At 47.7% G+C, this 21446-nt stretch overlaps 1 protein-coding gene across 7 annotated transcripts; it reads right to left on the bottom strand.

The window, feature by feature from the left end:
- Positions 1 to 450: 450 nt before the first annotated feature.
- On the bottom strand, positions 451 to 20467 carry GTPBP1 (GTP binding protein 1). 7 transcript variants are annotated; one of them, XM_052788856.1, is made up of 15 exons: positions 20234 to 20329; positions 18742 to 18906; positions 17382 to 17532; positions 14512 to 14623; positions 11795 to 11975; positions 10394 to 10742; positions 9827 to 9950; positions 7743 to 7857; positions 7131 to 7275; positions 6807 to 6989; positions 5867 to 6002; positions 5106 to 5284; positions 4394 to 4591; positions 3211 to 3252; positions 451 to 2769 (listed from the first exon to the last, which is right to left on the bottom strand). In XM_052788856.1, the coding sequence occupies exons 4-15, from the start codon at positions 14615 to 14617 to the stop codon at positions 2677 to 2679; spliced, it is 1851 nt and encodes a 616-aa protein (XP_052644816.1). In that variant the 5' UTR covers positions 14618 to 14623; positions 17382 to 17532; positions 18742 to 18906; positions 20234 to 20329; the 3' UTR covers positions 451 to 2676. The 7 variants fall into 7 exon arrangements, with proteins under 7 accessions (XP_052644816.1, XP_052644815.1, XP_052644810.1 ...); XM_052788855.1 differs by lacking the exon at positions 20234 to 20329 and having other exon boundaries at positions 18742 to 18919; XM_052788850.1 differs by lacking the exons at positions 17382 to 17532; positions 18742 to 18906 and having other exon boundaries at positions 20234 to 20467.
- Between the last annotated feature and the right edge of the window lie 979 nt (positions 20468 to 21446).

The following is a 21446-nucleotide window of genomic DNA, read 5'->3' as shown; positions in this document are numbered from 1 at the left end:
CAGAAAGAGGTGAGGTGCACATTGCTGCAAGGGCCCAGGGAGCACAAGCTTATGCAGGCAGTGGAAGTGCTGGCCTAAAACAGCATCCTCTAGCAAAGCATCTCTGATTGTCAATTGACAGAGCTGGCCCAAATGATTTGCTGTAGCAGCTCTTGACACACATACATACTTACACAGCACAGCTCACACCATGCAAACAATCTCATTTCACCACTCCACCACCGAGAAGCACTAAATCTTAGGCAGAGTAAAAGCTGTCGGGGCTGTGCAGAGGTTCACCGGCAGCGCTCCTGCGGCATGGCATGCCTTCCCCTGCTGTCACTACGAACACAGCCTCCTCTCGTAGCCAGCAAAGGAGCACGGTGCCAGGCAAAAACCACTTGGTCTGGCTTTCAGCATTAAAGCCGCAAGCGCTGGTTTTTCAGAAGGACAAAAAGCAACAAGACATACTTTAAGTTGGAACAAACTTTTTTAAAATTTATTTTATAGATCACACCAGCCTGAGTGATCTTTGAATGCTGGTCACAAAAGAGAGATCACACAACCTCCTTTTTGCACGAACTGAAGTAAACCCTCTTCTAGTCTCGGCAGTGTCTCCTTCATTTGGAGCACAAGGAATGGAGAAAGAGAAAACCGCCCGGAGCTCTCTGCTCCCCTCAGAAGCAGAGGGCAGTGAAATCAGATGCAGTTTGATGCTGCTACAGGGCCAGAAGACAAACCAACCAGGCCCTCGTGCCCTGCTTAGCCACACTTCACACCCCCTCACAATGCGGGTGCTATTAGTGTTGTAGCCGCCTATAGTTCCTCCCTCGCCAGGAGAGTGCTGGTATTTAGGCACATAGCTTGGAAAGGACTGTCTGACCTCCCCCTTCCACCCATGCTCGGGCCACTGCAGCCTCTAAGGCAAAGTACCCTCATCTCTAAACCACATTCCTCGCCTCTCCCATGCTGCTTAATGCTCTTGGAGTGCTGGTGCCGGTGTCGGGAGATGCGCGCTCCCCCCTTTCCCGAGCCTACTGTCTCTCAGTCAGCTTGAAAGCCTACCTCAAATCACAAGGGGAACTGGACTGAACTCCACAGAGGTGCCACAGAGTGAGAACCAGGAACAACCCACTAAGGAGGGACAGAAACTTTTCAGTCTCCCTCTAAATAAAATAAAAGTCCTTCATCGGAGGAAGAAGCCCTCACAGAAAACTGAGGCTGACCGCACCTGCTGGGGAGAGCAACAATTTGCTGAGGATGCCACCTCCTCTCTCAAAATGCTACCACGCTCCCACAGCTCACCACAAACCGGCCGAGGATAACAACTCCTGTCCTCATGGGAGCCAAGCAAAGAGGCAGGGTTAGAAGTGAGATCAACATAAGCAGGGAACTGATCGCTTGCACAACCCATGGTTAAAAAACATGATAACAATAAAGTTAATTCATAGACCGTCCTTGCAGGGCCTTCCTGGAGAAGCCAGAATTGGTCATTAAAAAAAATACAACCTTAAAAAAAAATTAAATGAAAGTCAGAAAAATTACCACGTACTTCCAAACCTGAAAGCACTTCGCTAGGTTTGGTACCAATCCATCATTGCCCTCTTTGGCCAAGAGGGGAGAAGACAAATCCTACCTCTGCCATGGCAAAGTTTGGCCAGTGAGTTCCAGAAAAGATTTGGGAAATCTTGGAGTAAACAAAATCAAGGGGAGGTCATGTTTGCCTGGTGTCTCTGTTCCAAAGGTGTATCACCACCTCTGATCTCTGTCCGTTGAGGTGAGAAGGCTTTCTCTGGCTCAAGGGACAGACCAAGTGTTCCTGCACTATATTCTTAATACTGTCAACTGAGTTGCCGCAGCCTTGAGAGGCAGGATAGATTTGCTCCAATGTGCGCTGAACAAAAAAAAGGAAAAGCAGCACGATGGGAAGGGGAACAGGATGGGCAAATGACTGCCCATTTAATTCTGTCTCTAACTAAAATCTTAAGTGCTATCATCATTGTATTTGAGAAGGATATTTAGTATAGGATTCCTCAACTTAACATCAAGAACTGCTTTCCAATTTGTTTCCCTTTTAGATCTCCAACTAATGAACTTTCTTACCACTCCTTCAAACTTCAGTCACTAGAACATTAAATTAAACCCACTTAGAAATAGTTTAAGATGGAGGGAATCCAGAAACATTATTTGGCATGGGGCCACAGTGGTGAGGAAACAATGCCCTATGGAGCCATCCTAAGCAACGTGTTTTAACATTTGCAAGTCTGAAATTACAGGCGTTTGATAACCCCTGGATCTGAGACAGCAAATAGGAGGAGAGCAGCAAGTCCTGTGGACAGAATGGGGTGAGGGAGGAGGGAGGCAGCTAACTGGCTCTTTGCAGTTCTATCCAGACTCTCCTCTCATCTTCATGCACACAAAATATAATAAAAACTAATAAGAATAAAAACTAAGCCCATGATGTACAAAAATGTGTCAATAGGGGGAGGAGGAAGGTGTCAGTTACTCAGTTCTGTGTGTGTCATCACCTTCATTAGCTTATAAATTATGCTCCTCTCCATCGCTTCCTTCAGGGAGGAGGGACGATTCTTCTGCAGCCAATCAGCTGGGATGGGTTTTGGTTTCAGCTGCTCTGGATCTTTTGGATAAGAAATGAAGGGAAGGGGAGGAATTCCTCAGAGGGAGGAGGTGTAAAATTCAGCAGCCACTGGCAGGAGTCACACAGGCTCCCTGAGACTTCACTTTATGGCGCTGACCCCCACGTCGCCGGCCTCCTCCTCCGACTTTTGACTGAAAAACAAGATGATACACTTCAGTGCGCAGTGACCTCTGAATCAGAATATCAACACAGCAGGAGTTCAGATGGATTACACACACATCCAGACAGAAGGAGGGCAGTTGTGACTGATCAGCTTCCTACCACTGCAGGAAGGAGATAAGGCAGACAAGCAGACCATGAAGAAAGGAGGAGAGACAGATACACCATGAAGTTCAGCCCTTCAAAGCTGGGGAGGACCTGCTTTCCCAATTTTCTGAACGCTTCACTCCCATGAAACTCAGCAGGTGCCATGGGGCTCAGTACCTGAGAAATCAAAGCCTCAGGCTCCCTTGGCTTTCTGCAGAATGGAAGGAGAACCCCCCGCCACCCTGCCAGGGCTCTCTTGCTAACCTGACTCTGTTCCCAGCCTCAGGCCAACAAGCCCACCGTTCTCTTTTAAAGCAGCCAAATACCTTATTGCCCTCGCGGATGTGGGGCTCTTCATCCAGTGCAGGCTGAGGGGAAGCAGCAAGGAGAAAGAGGCAGAGGTAAGCAAGAACAAACGCAACACAGAGTCTCAGGGGGAGGGACGAAACAAAAAGCAAGATGGGACCCCTACTCACAACCACAGTGACACTATAACAAGACAAGGAGGAGATGGGGGATCAGTAAGAAGCCACAGGATATGCAAAGGGAGAGAACCCCTGCCAGAGGGCCCTCCTTCAGCAGCCAGCCTGGCTCAAGAGGGTGAGATTTGACCAATGGCAACTAAGATGACAGCTAAAATTAAAAGGGGGAACACTGACTAGGTCTCTTGACAGAGTCAGTTCCTGAACCTTTCACTTACTAGATAAATACACCAAAAGGAGAAGACCTTTCTCCTATCAGTGATAAAGCTGATAAATAGCTCCCAAAGCCTGCAGTTAGAATTGAGTTTCCACTCCTTTCAGACCAGAAAGGCTAGGTATCCTTTCTTAGACAAGCTGAGCTGAGAAGTCCTAACCAACAAAACAACCTGGATAAATTTCTCTAGAAAGATAAGCCTTTCTCCCCCTTGGACGTCTCCATCCTCCCTCCCTGACAGGGCAGACGACCTGTGTCTGATACTACTGCTTAGGTTGTGATTTCTCTAGAGTAGGGATGTTCCACCTCTCATTCAGACAGCAGAGATCCATTCTGTGACTGGTTGTTAGATGTTTCACTGGTTCAGCTACCGGGTATATGGAGATGCTTCTTCACCGTGAGCGCAGTCAAGTAGCAAAACAGATTGCCAAGGGAGGTTGTGCAGTCTTCCTCCTTGGAGGTTTTCAAGACATGACTGGATAAAACCCTGAGCAACCTGGTCTGACCTCACAGCTAATCCTACTTAGAGCAGAAGGTTAGACTAGACACTTCCTGTGGTCCAACCTGAATTGTACCAGGATGATAAGCTGCTAGCTGCTGAAAGGTCAGCCATGAGGAGTCATCTAGTCATCAGAAAATTTTGATTTCTGCTGTGAGACTACTTATATTTCTATTTGTTTCTGTTGCACGTTGAGTCCTAAGGTGAGTTCAAGGGTATGAGGGGAGAATGCTCGTGCTTTAGAGTGCCCTTCCTCCAACAGATGAAAACAGAATGCGAACAGCTAGGACAGACATGATATTTTCCTCACTTACCAATGGTTGCAGAGCAGTAGGTGTCAGTGGTGCTGCGGCTGTCGAGGGGGCCTCGTCCCCAGCTGGTGGGCCCCCAGCTGCCATCCCAGCTGGGGGAACACCATCCTCTCGTTTTGTAACAGCTCCCTTCTTGGTTGACTGCATCTTGATCTGCTGTGGCTTGGAGTTCATTGGCGAGTTATTGGTGGTCTGGAGTAACTGCAAATTACAAAGGGAGAGGCCAAAATCAGCATTAAAACAGCTAGGCCAATACGGCAAGGCTCAATGCTGCTTTTTAACAAAAAGTTTTGAGAGAATTGATACCAATAGCCATCAGGGGAAGAATGCAGCAGAAGCTGTTCAAAGAATCTAGGCCTCTGAGCTGCCCTCAAGAACCCTGACAGGGTGGAAAGGGCCACCCGGCTGAGGTGGCACTTAGCCCTCCTCAATATGACTCGAAGAGACCAACTAGAAGCTGTCAGAAAAAGACCAAACTGTAAGAACCAGAGGCGTCTGGCTCATCCCCCACCTTCACACTCCCTCATTCACACCAGCTAAAGACCCACCACACGACAAAAAACATTGGTCATCTGCAACCCATGCCAGAGCTGACATTTGTGATTGAAAGATAGCCTTTTTCCTCAATTTTCCAGAGCTATCCAGATTCTCCTGCTGGCTTCTCAGCACCAAAAGTAGCCAATGGGCAAAAAAAGTCGGACTCTTCAGCCTTTACCTTAGTGATGGTACCCACAGCTTTGGTGCGTCCTTCACGGAAGACCAGACGCTGGTCTATATGCAAATATTCCGGGGTTTTGATGAAGCGAAAGTGCACTGTGGCTTTGTCCCCCGTCCGCAGGCAGTCCTTGTCCATGCTGAGAATTGTGGCCGTCTGACGGATGCTGCCACAATGCACTGTGAATGTAATGCACAAAGGCTTTCAACAGCCAGTGCCATTAGTGGAATAAGCTTCAGACAGACATCTAAGGCTGCTCTTGCTACCCTACAGCTAACAGCGCCGAGTCTGGAATGTAAAAATCTACTGTGTACCAAAGACTATACAGGTCACACGGCTGCCCTTGTTCAGTCCTCAAAAAGAAAACACATACAACCTAGAACAGTTGCCTTCGAATGGAGACTTTCTTGAAGCATCCTCAACAGAATCCTACAGGCCAAGCAGCTGGGCTGGAGGGCAGGACCTCAAATGAGGCTCTCGGTCAGCATTTGAAGCTGAAGAATCTTTGCACCATGGAGATCTGGCTCAGGCAGGCTCCAAGTACACTTGGAGTCACACATCTCCTTTTTACCTACAGCTTTTGCCACTCCCCTCTGTCAGCTCCCTCCCCTCTCTCTAATGCATTGCTGGGAAAGGTCAAACCAGGAACTATGGCTTATATTCAGGCTGACAGAGCCATCAGGAGAAAAATGATCTCAGGCAAGAGCTGATATAAACTGTTACCACTGGGAACAAAGATGAGACAACACTGAGACACATACCCATGGCCTGATATCGTGGGCTGATGGTGGTGGGATGATGGAGCACCAGAATCTCTGCTTCAAACTCCCACGATGCTTGTGGATTCAGGCGGGGTGACACCATTACCATGCCCTTCCGGATGGAAGAACGTTTGATCTGAAAAGCAGAGACACAAAAAACCTTAGCATGATCCTCCAGGGAAGAAATTTGCTTCTATGGCTGACTGCATCCAGCAGGATCCTAAGGGATTTCATAGATATAAACTCGTGCTCACCAAAAGGCAAAGCCAGAGCTGTTTAGCAGTATGTAATGCTGTTATGCAAAGGTTGCAAAAATCAAGTTCAGCTGAAGTTTCTAAGGACGCCTTAGTTATAGTGCTGGGAATGCTGGACACTGACACATAAGTTTTAACTCATCCTTTAAAAGCAAAACATATATCCTGGTTGCACATTACACAAGCAGATGATCTCTTGAAAAGCATGATATCTGTTAACACAAAATGGTAAGACTGAACACATGAAGTTTCGTATAGCTTAAACTATATCCCCTTAAAATCAGTGCAGCTTCTATGGACCTTTCACCAGAGGAATCGCATCAAATTTTGCTAATTTTTAAACCACAAATCATGCAGCTAGTCCTACAAGTTGAGAGGAATAGAGTAAATACCCTGCCTAGGCCACCCATGCAGTTGCGGCACAAGAGGAGACTCTTCTTGCAATGCCTCCGCTTTGTTACGCACCTCCAACACTATTCCTCATTACCTTGGGTCCCACTGCTATTACCTGGCAGCTGTCAGGCGGAGCAACCGGGACGTAGGACCTACAGAGGTTCTATGGGATTTTAATGCACTGTGAAGTGAGGCAGCTGAGGTTTGCAGCAGCAGTCTGATAGCAGCTGAACTCCCACACTAAAATTAGGAGGGTGGTTCCTGTTCTGGGAGTCCAGAGCAGATCATCTCACCTTTTTCAAAGCAAAGGAGGCAGTCTGGCCTCCCCGCACTTCTTTGACGGGCATTCTCTTGCGGTGGATGGACTTGACAGCAATAGGTAGGAAGTTGCCAAGGGGATCTGGCCCCAGCAGCAGGGTGTCATTTAGCTTGATTAGACCTCTCAGTGTCGTCCCAGACACAACTGTTCCTACACCCTATGCCAAAAAAGAAAAAACAGTAATTGGGGTTACTTGACCGTGCTAGCAGAAGAGCTCTAGAACTCCCCTCTCTAGGGAAGATGCCTCATCAACCTGAAAGAAGGAGCAGACAATTCTTCCAAATACCAGGCCCCTTACCGGGACAGAATAAGTGTCATCTATCTGGAATTCTGCCGGCTCTTCTTCCCTGTAACTGGTCCGTGGAGACAAGAGATTAAGAAACATCTTCAGCAAATCTAGGTTCTCCCCAGTGACGTTTGAAATCTGGAAAATTGGGCACATCCTGTAATGGAAAATTGATAAAAATGGAGTTAGTTCACCTCCCTGCCTGGAATTCCACATGTGGGGAGACAGCCAAAATCTTGGGACTGAATTCAATACACAGTGCTAGGAAGGGAGAGCCTGGCAAGCAGTCAGATGCACAACACCCCATGTTTGAAAACCTGCAACATTGCCTCTGCCTTCTAATGACATTCAGGAATAGGTAGGTGTAAGTAAGGTTCCAGGACTGAAGGAAGCCAAATACCCTGCCATCTTCTGCAGACTGCCCAGAAGCAGCCTCTCATTTCTGTCTCAGAGAGGGGAATACAAGCAGGTCAATCTCCGAATCAACACATTCTTATGAAAGCAACACACCACATGGCAGATGCAACCTTCACACATCTAGACAATGGGACTCTCTTTCTGAATCTTCTCACCCAGTCTCCAAATAGGATCGAAAGAGAAACGACTCTCCTCTACTCCCGTTACCTCTCTGAGCTGAAGTTGGAGGCTGTTACAATGACATCATCCTTGCTCTGAACCAGCACGGGAATCTTCCTGCACCCTGGGGACTTCAGCAGTCGCTGTAACAGCTTCAGGGTTTCTTAAAGGGTGAAATGAATATTGTTAGGGCAGCATCTCCCGTCTTTACAAATCGCTTTTGTGGGGTCTCTCCCCAAAGGGATACTGGCACTCTTGCCATAAATAGACAGGAGAAGATGGCTAAAGGTGTGTGAGTGAGACTGAGTTTGCTGCAGCCCAGGTGGGACTTAGGAGCCATTCCATCTTCCATTTCATGCCAGCTAGCCTGCTGCCAAGCGACACCATACATGAACACTCACATGTTTGCATCTACAAGTGCAATGCTGTGAAGTAGACATTTTATAGCTGTCTATTAAGTAGCTTTAAGCAGTTACAAGGTATTAAGCAGTATACAAGGTATCCTCTTCCTGTAAAGGATTTTTCATATTGAATTCAATGAAAACTAGCAGCACTCAGGAATTGAAATATCTGAGAACGCGTGAATTAGAAATCAATTTTGACCAAACAATCCTCAACACACTTTCCCTGGCAATCAACCTGCCCTAGAAGGTTAGAGAAGCATGAAAGAGGTAAAGAGCACCATCACAGAGTAGGACAGTGTAGGTGGACCGGATCCAGAAATAAGTATTTTGGGACAAATCTCATGGCTCCCAACTTTGATCTTTTGCCTCTTTTCAATTTAATTTCTAAGCTTCATACCTATCAGACAGCAGGGGCATTACCTGATGCACTAGCATCAGCCTCCTGCAAAAAGCCTTACAATAAATGAAGGGAGAAAAAGGGCTAGTAGGGGATTAAAAGAGCAAATCATTTATATGCTACAATTGTCATCCAATTAGATGGTTTTTGTGAACAAATGATTGCCTACAGGAAAGTAATGTTTTGCATACAGAAACACAAACATCTAATCATGCCATCTGCTCTTCACAGACACACTTGAGCCAAATCTTGTGTCTATTTAATTTAAACAGAACATGACACAGGAGTGGCTTCTCCCAAGAGCAGCTCTTCTCTCCTCACCCCGAGCCAAACGTTCTCCTTCCTTCCCAGTTATTATCTTACGGTCGGGCCTTACATTTATTTGTCAAACATCTATTATAGAGACATTTAGATTATCTTCTGATCCTATGTGTCCGTTTACCTGAAACATATTTAGGATTTTTACAATAATGAACTAACCGCAGACAGTACTGGGAGCATTCACTTTCCCAATTCTTAGGGCTGATTATCAAAAAAACCATTGCTCCAATTCATCACATCATGTTCCTGAAGGTGTGAGAAACGCATCAAGGGGATTTTAAAGGTGAGAGTTAGTCACAGCCTGAAAAAACGTCAAGCATAGGTTAAAGGGACACTGCTGGGGTTAGAGGTGCTGCTTTAACTGCTGCTGAGCAAAAAATCCAGTAGCCCCTTCTGCTTACTGCTATCCCCACTTGTGTCTAGCCCAGTCCTGCTACCATAGCCCACATATGCAGCTGCTTTGAACCACGATTTATTAAGCTTTGGTTGGTTGTTCAGACAGAGGAAGGAGCTGCTGTAGTTATGCCAGCATACCTGAGAAGCGCCCAGGTGAGCAGGATGTAAAAAGCAGCTGCCCCTTCACCTAGCGGCTGCCAGAAAACAAGTTTGATCACAGCTTAAGATCACACTCAAACTGTGGGCAAGGAGGAAAGCAGCTTTCAAGAGAACTTCCAGACCTTCCCTCCAGGTTTAAACACCCAGAGAGAAAGCAAAGCCACAACCCCAACTGTATGCTTTTCCCCTTAGAACTCAATTAAGCAAAACCCTGCAGCGAACACTTTTGGGTTGCCCAGCTGAGTCCCCCAACTTGAGTAATTTTGAAATGGTGACTACGAGTGAACTGCCTGCAAAATGGGCAGGGGAAAAGGATACACTTCTGGAAGGTGTTTAAGATACAGTCAAAACCAGATAAAGCAGCTTTCCTGCAGCAGTAATTCCTCAACCAAAGCAGAGGACAACAGCACATACGGAGGTAATAAACAGCTCTGGAGAGAGCTCGTAGGACTCACCTTGCAGGATGTTGGCAGGGCACATGTCGATCTTGGTCACCACAACGAAGACGGGAACGTTAAGTGCAAGCGCCAGGCCCAAGTGCTCCTTGGTCATTCCAACAATCCCAGCGTTACTGCCAACCTACACCAGGGATACAAGATAAGGTGATGGAAACACTCCTCCTGCAGCGAGCTGGGTTACAGAGAGGGTCTCGTGTCAGACGTGCAGTAGGCTGCGATTAGGTTGTAGACCCATCTTTGAGACTGTATGAGCAGACCCAGCTCATTTCAAATGCTGTTGGACACTGGCTAAGGACTCATTGATTTAGCAAGGTGTTCTGGAGTTTAGAAGTCTTTCACTTTTCAAGAACCATACATCTTGGGCCTGTCTGAGACTGACAGTCCTGGGGCACTTGCCTCAGAGCCCTGGCTAGACATGCACAGTGGCTGCTGCTCTCCACCTCTGGGAGATGCTGCCTCCCTCCACAACCCCACAGGGACTTTGCAATAAGAAGGAAGTTGAGACTGTTACAGCTGTGAGCAGCCCCGCTCCTACTGGTACTGTACATCTTTCTTGCTACCTACCATAAGCATGCAGAAGTCAGGTAAATGGCCAGTCATGCCAAAGACGGTGGTTTTCAGGTACTTTTCATGACCAGCCAGGTCAATGAAAGTAATGACCTTGGTGGATTTCTCACAGATCTTTGTCCATTCCAAGCTGCCACCGTGGCTGTCGGGCTTGTTCACCACGTTGCCCTCACTGTCGAAGCCCAAAATGTCATTGCCCACGCTGCTGGTGCGGCCTGACTCGATCTCATGCTTATGGCGGAAGAGCTTTTGCCGAGCAAAGCCTCGGCCATTGTCTAGTTCGCCATGTGTCAAGACACCTAGCAATGTGCTCTTTCCTGCATCCACATTGCCAACCACTGCTACCCTGGAGAGGAAAGGAAAAAGGAACCTGGTAAAATTTGATACCTGAAGAAACAAACAAGCAATCAAAAAAAACCCAAACACCACTGCTCCTGCTAATAACTAGCTTTTTCTCCCTAACCTTCAAACAGAGATTCAAAAAATGTTAGACCTTCACAAGCAGAGCAGAGATTCACAGCTATTAGTTAACAGCAGAGATCCCACACTCTGGGGACTGGGATGTGGAAGACTGTGGAAACATGTCACTGGTGTCCAGAACACCATCAGCTGAACCCCACATGGCTTGATGCCATACAGAGTGTCTCTCTTCCAACCTCTAGTCTCTGCAATCTAACATACACACTGTGGCAATTCAAAAGAAAGACTAAATCCCAACTTGGTCTAGAATACCTCTGCCTTTCTCACATTCCTCATCTTCCAAGAGCACAAAGTTCTAGGGAGAGCACAGAAATTTAAATTACTGTTCCCAGAAAAGGAAAAGCTCAAACAACAATGAAATGTTTTAGGGGAAAACACTCTCCTAGAGCAATCTTCTTCCTTGTGTCTGATAAAGGTGGCTACTATAGCTGTTGGCAAACGTTGGAAATCCATTCCATCCAGGTTTGGGCAGACTCTCAAGTCATATTACACAAGCTATTATATGTCCATTAAAAGGTGACTTGGATCATCACAGTCTTGGAATAGAATCGAACCCTTAGTCAAAAGTATTGTATTCCAGCAGTATATGCACACACATACAGACACACGTACACATGTGACTCCCTACTGGGATTCCAGCCCACAAAAGATCCCCAAACTGCAAAGCTGTCACCTAGACAGCAACATCCCTCAGCTAAACACAGGCAAATCTCCACAAACAGTTTGCTCACAAAAGAGACAGCAACAACAACAAAAAGGCGATTTCATTAGCAAGGAGTGGTCAAGCTCGATTCTCTTTGTTGCATAGCTACAACACCCAGACTCGAATCAGCGTTGCTGGCTAAGCATCACGGCCTGCTCACAGGGTAAAAATGCAGCTGGGCTGCTGACTAACCCTGTCTCCACCCGGCTCCTCACCTGACCTCCAGGAAGTCGTTGTCACCCACACGTTTCCGAACGAGGTAGTCGCGCACCTTGCCCCCTGCCTCCTGGTGCTCCCGCAGGAGGATCACATCTGCCTCGATCTGCTCTGCCATGCTCTTCAACGTGGCATAGGATGCTTCCATGTCTGCCTCGCTCAGACCGTATTCAGTCCCATCTAGTGTGACGTTGAGGAGACAAAGGACAGTCGGTGAGCACCACCTTGCAACAGCCAGCAGCAATGTCATTCTGCCTGGGACTTTCACACCGATCGGGATTTATATGTGGACTGGAGATGTCAGACACGTAAACAGAATAAGCACCCTTTGCCCACACTAAGAAAGGACGGTCTTCGCTCTAAGTCTTAAAAGATACTAGAAAAGCATCATCTTTCATCTAGCACCATCTTTCATCTAGAGGAGTTTTCTTCACAATTTCTACAAGCAAATACTTAGGGATAAGCAAGAAAGACACATTTCTGCCTAATTCCTTTACTTCACATGCTGAAGGTACTTTGCACGCAATATACTTCAGTCTGATACAACATCTCCTCTCGCATTGCAATAAAGGGAGAAGCATTAACAAAAGGAAAGCTTGGACTGAAATATCACCACAATCAACCAGTGAATGTGGGACCAATTTAAACAGTCAGCTTATTTTATAAAGCCACATCCCAAGTGCACATTTTCTGCAAGTCTGGCCTGCACAGCAATTTCTTTAGCTCCCACATACTCCAGTTAAAACAATGTTTTTGGCATGTCTCACTGCCTTCGTCCTGGCACTTGAAAGAAATGCTGACAGCACATGAGGCCAGAAAAAAACAAGGAGGCACTGCTGCCTCTGAACAGCCCACCCAAGGAAAGAGCTGACAGTCAGAGCAAGCCAGTGGCAACTATCTAGACAGTTTGAAGGCCACCAGAGCTCTCAGCTTCTCTCTTAACCCAGGTGCTGAGAAGCTGCAGATTTCAGGCCAGAATCTCCTCTATGGATTAAAAAAAAATTAAAAACAACAAACAAAGGTGGAGAGCCACAGAGCACCTGGATGACCAAAGCTATTGCTGTGTCCGTATTCATACGCATGGCTGACTCATCAGCTGGTAAGCAGTAACTGCAATTTGCATGAACTAATCAGGATTTTAACTTACTGCACAGCTCTACACAAGTAGAATTGCTGGGTGATTTCCAGCCTAGCTCATAAGCTGGCTGAGAAGCTGGTGAGGAAAACAAAAAGCACCACATCTGGGGTCTTGGGTCATAGAAGGGGAATGAGAAGTAGGGAGACAGGAGAGGGTAAGAGCCAAGGGAGAAAGGGAAGGGTCACTACAGATGAAGCAGTGAGCTTCCTGGCAGTCTTCACTCGCTTCTCAGCCATCCGAGTTGGGTATCCATGATGACTGAACATAGACACTCAAAATGAATGAGAAGGAGCAACGGTGGCAGGGATATCAAGATTTTTTTTCTGTTGACTATAGTTTCCAATTTACAGAAAAGATCCCCACCTTCCTTGACTATGCAGCAACCCAAAATGAAGTCAGAAGTTTTAGCTCATATTTTAAGAAACAAATGCCTACTTCTAAGTACATCATTGCAACAACCACCAGTTAACACCCTCACAATGTATCCTAGAAGAGAAAGTAGTTACTAGCCTGACTAGTCAGATCTCTGCAGCAGATGCAGTTATCCCAAACACCAAGGATTCAGACTACATGTGGGAAGCTCGCTTGGAAGCGAGAGCATTATCCCCATGATATTGGCTGCATGACCACTGGCCATCTAATCCTGGCTTCTCTTCTATGTTGGCTGCTTTGCAAGACACCAAGAAAACCCAAAAAGGAGACAGTTCTGAGGTAACGCTAGTCTCTCCCTCCATTATCTCAGCCAACCCTGGCACTGATGACCAGGGTTCTGTATTCTTCCCCAAACACAGTAACTAGTAGAATGTCTGATCATAACAACTTGATATCCAGCAGATATCTAACATATCTGAAACATGCCTTTAGCCTTATGATAGCCATAGACAATATTTTGCATTCAGAAAAGAAATTTCACTTTCAAAGCAAGGCCATGTTCAATATTATTTTACCAGAGTCAGATGCAAATATTCAAATTGTGAAAAAGAACAAAAAGGTAATCCACGCTAACTGCTAAAATCTGCAAAGGCAACTGACTGCAGTCACACCCGAGTTAATGTGACAGTAAAGGCCTCACGCTGAGAAAAGGAAAACCTTTCTCTCCGTAGTACAGACACACACCACACACTAACAAAGAAAGGCAGCAGCATACATTTTGGTTATCTGAAGTATCTCCAATACATTCCTGCGGGGTAAAAATATTGTTATTTACAAGGGAGAAGTGAACAAAACCAGACAGAACAAGACCTCCATCAGACACTGAGGATGTCTGTACTAAAACTGTTACTATCATTTCAGATCCTTTGTCTTTTCCCGGTGTGCCCAGACAACTTATGCTTTATTTCCAAAAAAGACTTGTATGATTTTGTACAAAAAAAGTATGTTTAGCTCCACTACGTAAGACAGTTGCTGGCACGAATAAAACAAAAGAATCTGTCCCACGTGTTCTGCTATACTTTATGGAGGTTTCCAAGTTATTCTGGAGACAAAAGTACTAGCTTCAGCAGCAGTCTGGTTAGACGAACTAGGGTTTTCTTATAATTTTAATGGTTTTTGTTGTTTTCCTGAGGAAGCTATACTCACCTGATCCTTGACCAATGACATAGATGGTCTCCCCACATCCCTCATCAATTCTCTCTGACATCTGCCGGAGCAAACTGTCATACTGCTCTGAAGTTGGACTCACCATCACCAGCTGGAAAAAAGATTAAATATCCATTTGCAGATGTCAAGCAAACCGTATCAAAACCACCTTCAGTTATAATGACAATCAATCCGTGTGCTTTATTGAAAGAGAAGGGCTCTTTTTCAAGGACCGCTTTCTGGTGGTTTGTTTTTGCTGTTGTTTTTTTAAAACCAGCTTTGCTGACAGCTATTTCCTTGTGACACTGTGGAAGGTTATTTGTCTGAGCTCAGAGTTCATTTATGTTGGAAGATATACTTCAAAGAAAGTAAGAATACCAAGCATATCATTTTGAAGTAACCAATGTTTAAAAGCCACATTTAAGTGAACATCCCACTTCTACTTCTGTGTAATACATGTTTCCATGCAAGGAAAACAGAAAGGGGAGGAGGTATTTTCTCCAAAGAAATTCCTTAGCGGGGTACTCCACAGTCTCCGCTGCACAGAGTGCTGCTGCTCCTCCAGAGCATGACGGAACAGCCAGAGGAAGCCAGCCAGACCTCACTGCAGAGCACACCTAGTCACCAAAACCTAGAGCATCTCGTAAGTCTTCCAGACACTTGATCTCCCCTTTTATTTTCTGAGGGGGCAGAGGGGAAGGAGAGAACACGAATAAGCATTATTTTCAAACGCCTAACAAAACTTTAGGTACTTCATGCTACAGTGCTGAGACACAGACATACAAAGCAGTTTGTACGAGTATATTTGAATGTTTCACCAGTGGAGACCTGCAGTTTTACAAACAAGCAGCTGTGTTACCAACAAGCTTTGACTGCAGTTATTGCAACAACCACAACTTCCTTTGCCCTTCCCTGCAGAGGCATCAAGAGAAGGAAAAAGCAGACAGAAACAAAGCAGAAAATGAGGACAACAAGACAGTGCTTCAGGAAGGATCCTCCTTAGAACAGAACAGTGTAGCACCATTTCTTGCAAAAACCTGTGTCGCTCATACAGTATGGCTGTGGACGCTCGCACAGAGTGGCCACAATGGTGGCGTGGCAGTGGCAGACCAAGGAGACCTTCATCAGCCATTCAGGACCAACTGGCTACCTGCTCTCTGGCTGCCTCCATGGTTACAAATCTGTTGGTGGCCGAGCATCCTGGTACAGTGGCTCAATAGCTGTTGCAATTGAGATACACATTGCTGTTAAAAAGGCACTTTTAGTAAGAGTTGTAAAGGCTATCACCTACCGATAGCCCTATGAGTAGGCAGGCCTGTGCCATGCTACAACACTCAATGAAATCCATACTTCCACTAGCTGTCCTTACACACACGTTTCAAAATCATGCCCAGAAAGATGTACTTCCATTCACTATGCACTAAGGCCAGTCTGAAATCTGTGCTAGATTTGCCTAAAACATATGGTTTACAGCGGTTCACAATGATTACATCTTCAAGCCTGCCCAACATTCTCTGCTAAGACAGCCTGACTTGCTAGCACAGCTAACACAATGTGTATTCAAGGAGTAACTACCTTGACCACCTACTACTACTACACAGTAGATGAAGACCTTTACTAGAAATCTAGTGTAAGGGAACCCAAAACCCCACAGATAACACTTAAGCAGCTTTCAAAACTATCGCAATGCTTGCATCTGGAAAACTGAAGCACAGACAGCAAGTGCTGGTTAGAAGGTTTAAGGCAGCCAAAGCAACTCTTTCTTCAATCGTTAAGGATCACACACAGCATGTATGTGTCTGCAAGGGCCGGACAGCTACAAGACAAAAAAATCACCTTCACGCGCCTCTGTTAGACACATGCCCTACCTAAGCCTTTTAACTACTTGGCATGGTCTGCAAAGGGTAGCAAAGCACTCTGATCTGGAAGGCCACATAGTCTTTCTATTTCATGCTACAAAGGACTGAGTTTTGCCTTTATTAGTTGTTCTCTTGGTTTTGTTTTCTTCTTAAAGGAGACCACTGGATGTAAATGTATTTAGAGGGAAATCAGCAACGCTTCAGAGGCTTGATCGGGACAGGAATGGAAGGCTGTGTGTTGATGTGTAGGGCCTGCTTTGCCCAGCAAGCACTGTCAGGAATTCCTGGAAGCACAGCAGACAGGCTCACTGTTTAGGCTAGTGCACCAGCACAGGTCAGGGACTCAGGAAGATCTATTAAATAGGCTGTCACACACATAAAAGATCAATAAAATAACAGGGGCCACCAGCGCAGAGGCACACTAACTTCAGTTTCTTCAACTCTCATCACCAGCTTCATTTTTCTACAAGTTCAAATGCTTCAGCAGTGTGAGCGGGCAGGGTGTTGCCTAAAGTACCAGGGGGCATTTCAGCTGAGCAGCTCGCTGTAGCCTTTCGTTGTGGTGCCAGGCAGGAGGGCTGGGGGGCTCAAACAGCATGGTACCCACACACATCAGCTCAAAACACTGTTCCGCCATCCTGCTGCTTTCACTGCCATGCAAAGGTGCTGCTGAAGGGTGTTCCAGCGGCAGACTGCCTCCAGAGCCTACCCTGGGGCCGACGATGCTTACAGCTGATATGATATAGTGGGATGTCAAGAGAAGGATGCGTAGAACAAATAGCAGCTTTCATGGACCATGCCTTCCAATGCTGTTCAGTATTTCTAATGGCTGCTTCTGCAGCCCGCAGCCCCCAGCCAGTTTGGCAGTTTCCTGGGTCACTGCAAGACTTTACTTGCTGTTTTGAAGATCTCTTTAGCTAGCTCCCTGGACAGAGGGAGCCTGTTCTTTGCTACCTCCCTGGTTGGAGAGAGGCCCTCCATCTCGGCCTCCCTGCTTTTTTTGATTTTCACCTTTGAGCAATCCCCTCCATGCTTGCACTACGTATTTGTGTTTTTCAGAGGTTTTCACAAAGTCAAAAATTTTCACTTTTGTTCTTTCCACTTTGCCAGGCATTGAGCAGTTAACAGTAGGAGCCACGTGGGTCTAGCAATCTCAGATTTCCTATAGGGCAAAAAAGTAACAACCAGTTATTGTTTTATTCTCACGACAGCGGAAGGAAATACATCTCACAAGTTTGAGATGCCATCTCTAAAGTCCCTTCCCAATCTCTGGGGAGAGGTGGCTTTTCCCACCTTTCCTCTGATAGGTTTTGGGATTAACAAACACCAGAGGTGGGTAATAGCTATAGCTGTCTGAGCTTACTCCAGGGGGACAAGTTGGACTGTGACATTCTGCACTGCCCAACAGCAAGCAAGAGGCCATTGCATTAATTAACAGCAATTTCAAGACACTAGTGAGATTGAGCTCAGGCTACATCAGCACTACTACGGGCAGTCCTTACAAAAGAAGCATCCCATATCCATGAGGCAGACAAACCATAAAGATTAAGGGTAAACCAAATACTATGATGTGGTACGTAGTGCTGCTCTTTATTGGAATAACACAGCCTGACATTTTGCATGGCTGGAAGGCCACCACCAGCCATTGGGAAGTCAGGGGAAAGGCACCTTCTGTAATGTCATATTTTGCTTTCTATGTCCTGTGGACACACACAGTTCAAGTGCTATTAATGTTCTGTTATCAATGTAGATGTAATATAAGTATCAGTTTCACTAATAGCCTTGCGTGATATGGTTTTGACCTCAAAGATGATTGCTACTGCAGTGTGTTAGTACTGAAGGGAAAACAAACACCCATTAAGATCGACACGATAACGAATTTGTGCTGATGAATGGAACTGTTTGCTTGACCAGCTGACAAGGTGTACTTGACAACCGAATCCCAAAGTGTTCCTCTCTAAAAAGAGCACACCTTACAATGAACGCACTGGGGGAGGACTGGGAGAACAGCATATAACACAGCGAGGGGGTTGGTCAGACCAGGACAGAAGTAGCAACTAGCAAACAAACTGACTGCAGTGGGAATCACCATTTTAGGCCGGAACTGGAGGGCAGCAATTCAACTGGGAAGATAGACAAGATGGGGGGATAGGACCGGGGAGGGGGGACACATTAGCTACTGCATTCTCACCATATAGGACTGCTGTTTTGAGCACACAGCGGGAGACTAACTTGGAGAGATGGGGCAGAGATCACAGTCTTAGCTCTCATCCAAGATGGGGATGAATGAAAGGTCTAGGGAAAAGACAGCAGGTGTACACTGCTGTATTATGGAAAAGTAACTTGTAATAAAGGTCAAAAAAATGCTTACCTATCACCTCCATAGTGCCTGCAGATTTCTAGGAATGGAAGACAGGCTGACAACACAAATGGAGGTTGTGGGAGAAAAGCATTCCTCTCTCTTTGTCAGAGTTTTTGGTCAGGTTCCTGGCTGTCAAGAATCGGTGACGCAGGCCTTGGTGTCCTCCTGGGCCCTCTTCCACACCAGCCACGTCCAAGATAAAGCACAGATCAATATTGGCATCCTGTATCAAAATCTTGTCCAGCTCATTAAGGCACGAACAGGTGGCTCAATAAATACTGCAGGTTTGATTTCTGTTCTTTACTTTCTTATAAGACATCTTAATACAGTACCACATTGTAAAATATCTGGTTATCCCCTCAAAAACAAACATTTCCACATCCACACACCACATTTCCTCTCTCTCCGTTTCTCCACAGAGGGCAAGAAAATCCAGGACTTTGGAACAACTCCAGCTGGAAGTGTGAAGAGGAGGGATGGCAGAAGAACAGGAAGGAAACACCAGCTATGCTGACTTCTGGATCACATAATTACAAGTGGACAGAACCAAGTAATCAGGAGACTTTAGAGCAGGAGATGGCATCACAATACATCAAACCTTTGGCAGCAAAAGTTATATGGTTAAAGAGATCAGCCAATTGGGAAAAAATAGAAGATGGTGCGGAAAGGCAGCTAATGCAGTCTGTGGCGGGCTCTGGCATGCACGTATTACTACACTGTACCTTCCTGCAAGACGGAAATGAGAACGGATTCTGGCAGAAATAAGACCACCACAGTTTTGTCACTTGGATCCTAGAAAGGAACTGCACAAGGTGAACAAACCTTTACCTTTTTGTGTTGACTTAACCCGGTTTGCAAGAGCAAGGCACCCTTGTCGCCGAGCCCTTGTACTCAAAAGTTACGAGCTCTGACCTGCTTTTAAGATTGTGAAGAAAGCCCCAGGAACTTGTATGACTGGCAGCAGAGATAACTACAGAGAACCATCGCAGAGGAAAAACGTTAGCGAGACGTTAAAGCAGCTGTCAGCTTCAAACCCTCCCTGCGCTTGCTGAGAGGATCCAACACCCGTTGCAGGTGCTTCCCCAGGGAGCCGAGGAGGGGAAGGAGCAGGGAGGACAAGCCTGTCAGCACCCTCCTTCCCCGGCCAGGGCACTTCTCGCTCTCAGCTCTTTGTACCTCAACTTTAATACCGTCCTTCTCCCGGCCGCCTCCCCACGGCACGGCGGGCTCTGTCGCCCGGCCGGGTGATGTTGGTTCCCCCTCGGGGAAGCCCCTGAGGTGACACCCCCAGCCCGGTGAGGCAAGGCGGCCCCTGAGGTGAGGGGGAGTGGTGAGGAAAGGGGCTGGTCCCGCTGCGGCCGGGCCGGGGTGGGGGGGGAGCAGCCCCACGGGCAAGGCGGCTGCCAGAGAGAGGACAGAGCGGGGCCCGGCGGGGTGATGGCGCTCGCCGCCACCCGACCCCCACACCCCCATTCCCCTCACCTCGCCGGGTCGGGCCTACCTTACTGGTGAGGTCGATCTCGGGCTCGCCGTTGAGCGCCTCGCCATCTTCGGCGTCGAAGGCGGCGCGGAGGGGACAGGCGGCCGCCGCTACGCGAGGTCTCCCGCCCGGGGAACCGGGCTCCGGGGCGAACATACAGGCAGGCACCGGGGACCCCGCCATAGGGGATCGGCTCCGTTCCGCCGCCGCCATCTTCCCTGCCCCGGCCCTCCTTCCCCCACCCCCTCCCCTCCCCGCGCCCGCCCCTCCGCCCCGGGGAGGTGCGGCGGCCACGCCTCCCGCCCGCCAAGGCGGTGCCAGCCAATCACCGGAGGAGAAAGGGGGGCGATTAGCCTGTAGCCATGACGACGGCGGGAGGGGTGGTTGTTATTCATGAGGGAGGGCCACGCCCCCTCGAAGCGCGCGAAGCCAATAGGAGAACCACTGCCAGCTCGACCTGTTTTCTATATATACACACACAACAGAGCCCTCGCGACGTGGCCGGTGCTTTCTACCCAATAGGAGAGCTGAGCTCGTGACAAACAACTCTAAGGGCCAATCGGATAAGAAGGCTCGAGCGGCTGGGTGGGAGACGGAAGGGCAGGGCCCGCCCTGATTAGGCGGGTACTCTCTCAGGCTGTCCAGTGAGAAAGAGGAGATTTTTCACGGACAGTCGTGTAGGCCAATGGGAACGGGAAGGGAGCGCACCGGCTCTCCCTCCGAGCCGCGGGCCCGGCCGTCCCGTCTGAGGTGACGGGCGGCACCGAGCAGGCCGGAGGCGGGTGCTCCGGCGTGGCGGCAGCTCTCACCCCTGGCTGAGGAAGCCACCAGCTCCCGGGGGTCGGCAAAGGGTCCCCGCCGCCCCCTCAGACCTGACAGAAAGCCCCTACGCCGCCCCGCCCGCTCGCCGTGCGAACCCACGGTGAGGGGCAGGCCCGCCGGCAAGAGGCCAGCGCCACGGAAAGGAGAAAATCCCGCCCGCTGAGGGGTTTTGCGGGCTGACGGGTGACCCCGAAGCGGCGGGGAAGCCGTCGGTCCTGTTCCTCCGCCGGTTCACGCATCCGCTCCTCAACCGCCGCAAGCTCCAGCTTGGCACAAAGGGAAGTCGGGGAGGGTTGATGTTTTATTCACCAGGCGGTAAACCGCTTCACTTGTCCCGGCTTATTTACCACAGCGTGAGACTCGACGCTCTTATTAATTAAGCAGCCGAGAAAGAAAAAAAAAAAAAAGAGGG

Source organism: Harpia harpyja, chromosome 6 (assembly GCF_026419915.1).
Source record: "Harpia harpyja isolate bHarHar1 chromosome 6, bHarHar1 primary haplotype, whole genome shotgun sequence".
NCBI classification, from domain to species: domain Eukaryota; kingdom Metazoa; phylum Chordata; class Aves; order Accipitriformes; family Accipitridae; genus Harpia; species Harpia harpyja.
Note: the sequence above shows the minus strand (reverse complement) of the source record. Positions and strands in the feature narration are given on the sequence as shown.

Coding starts and splice junctions, on each gene's coding strand:
- GTPBP1 (XM_052788850.1), bottom strand. CDS start 20,425: ATGGCGGCGGCGGAACGGAGCCGATCCCCTATGGCGGGGTCCCCGGTG. Junction 4,592..5,105: donor CTGTGGGTACCATCACTAAG/GTAAAGGCTGAA, acceptor TGTAATTTGCAG/TTACTCCAGACCACCAATAA. Junction 2,770..3,210: donor ACATCCGCGAGGGCAATAAG/GTATTTGGCTGC, acceptor CTTGTTTTTCAG/TCAAAAGTCGGAGGAGGAGG.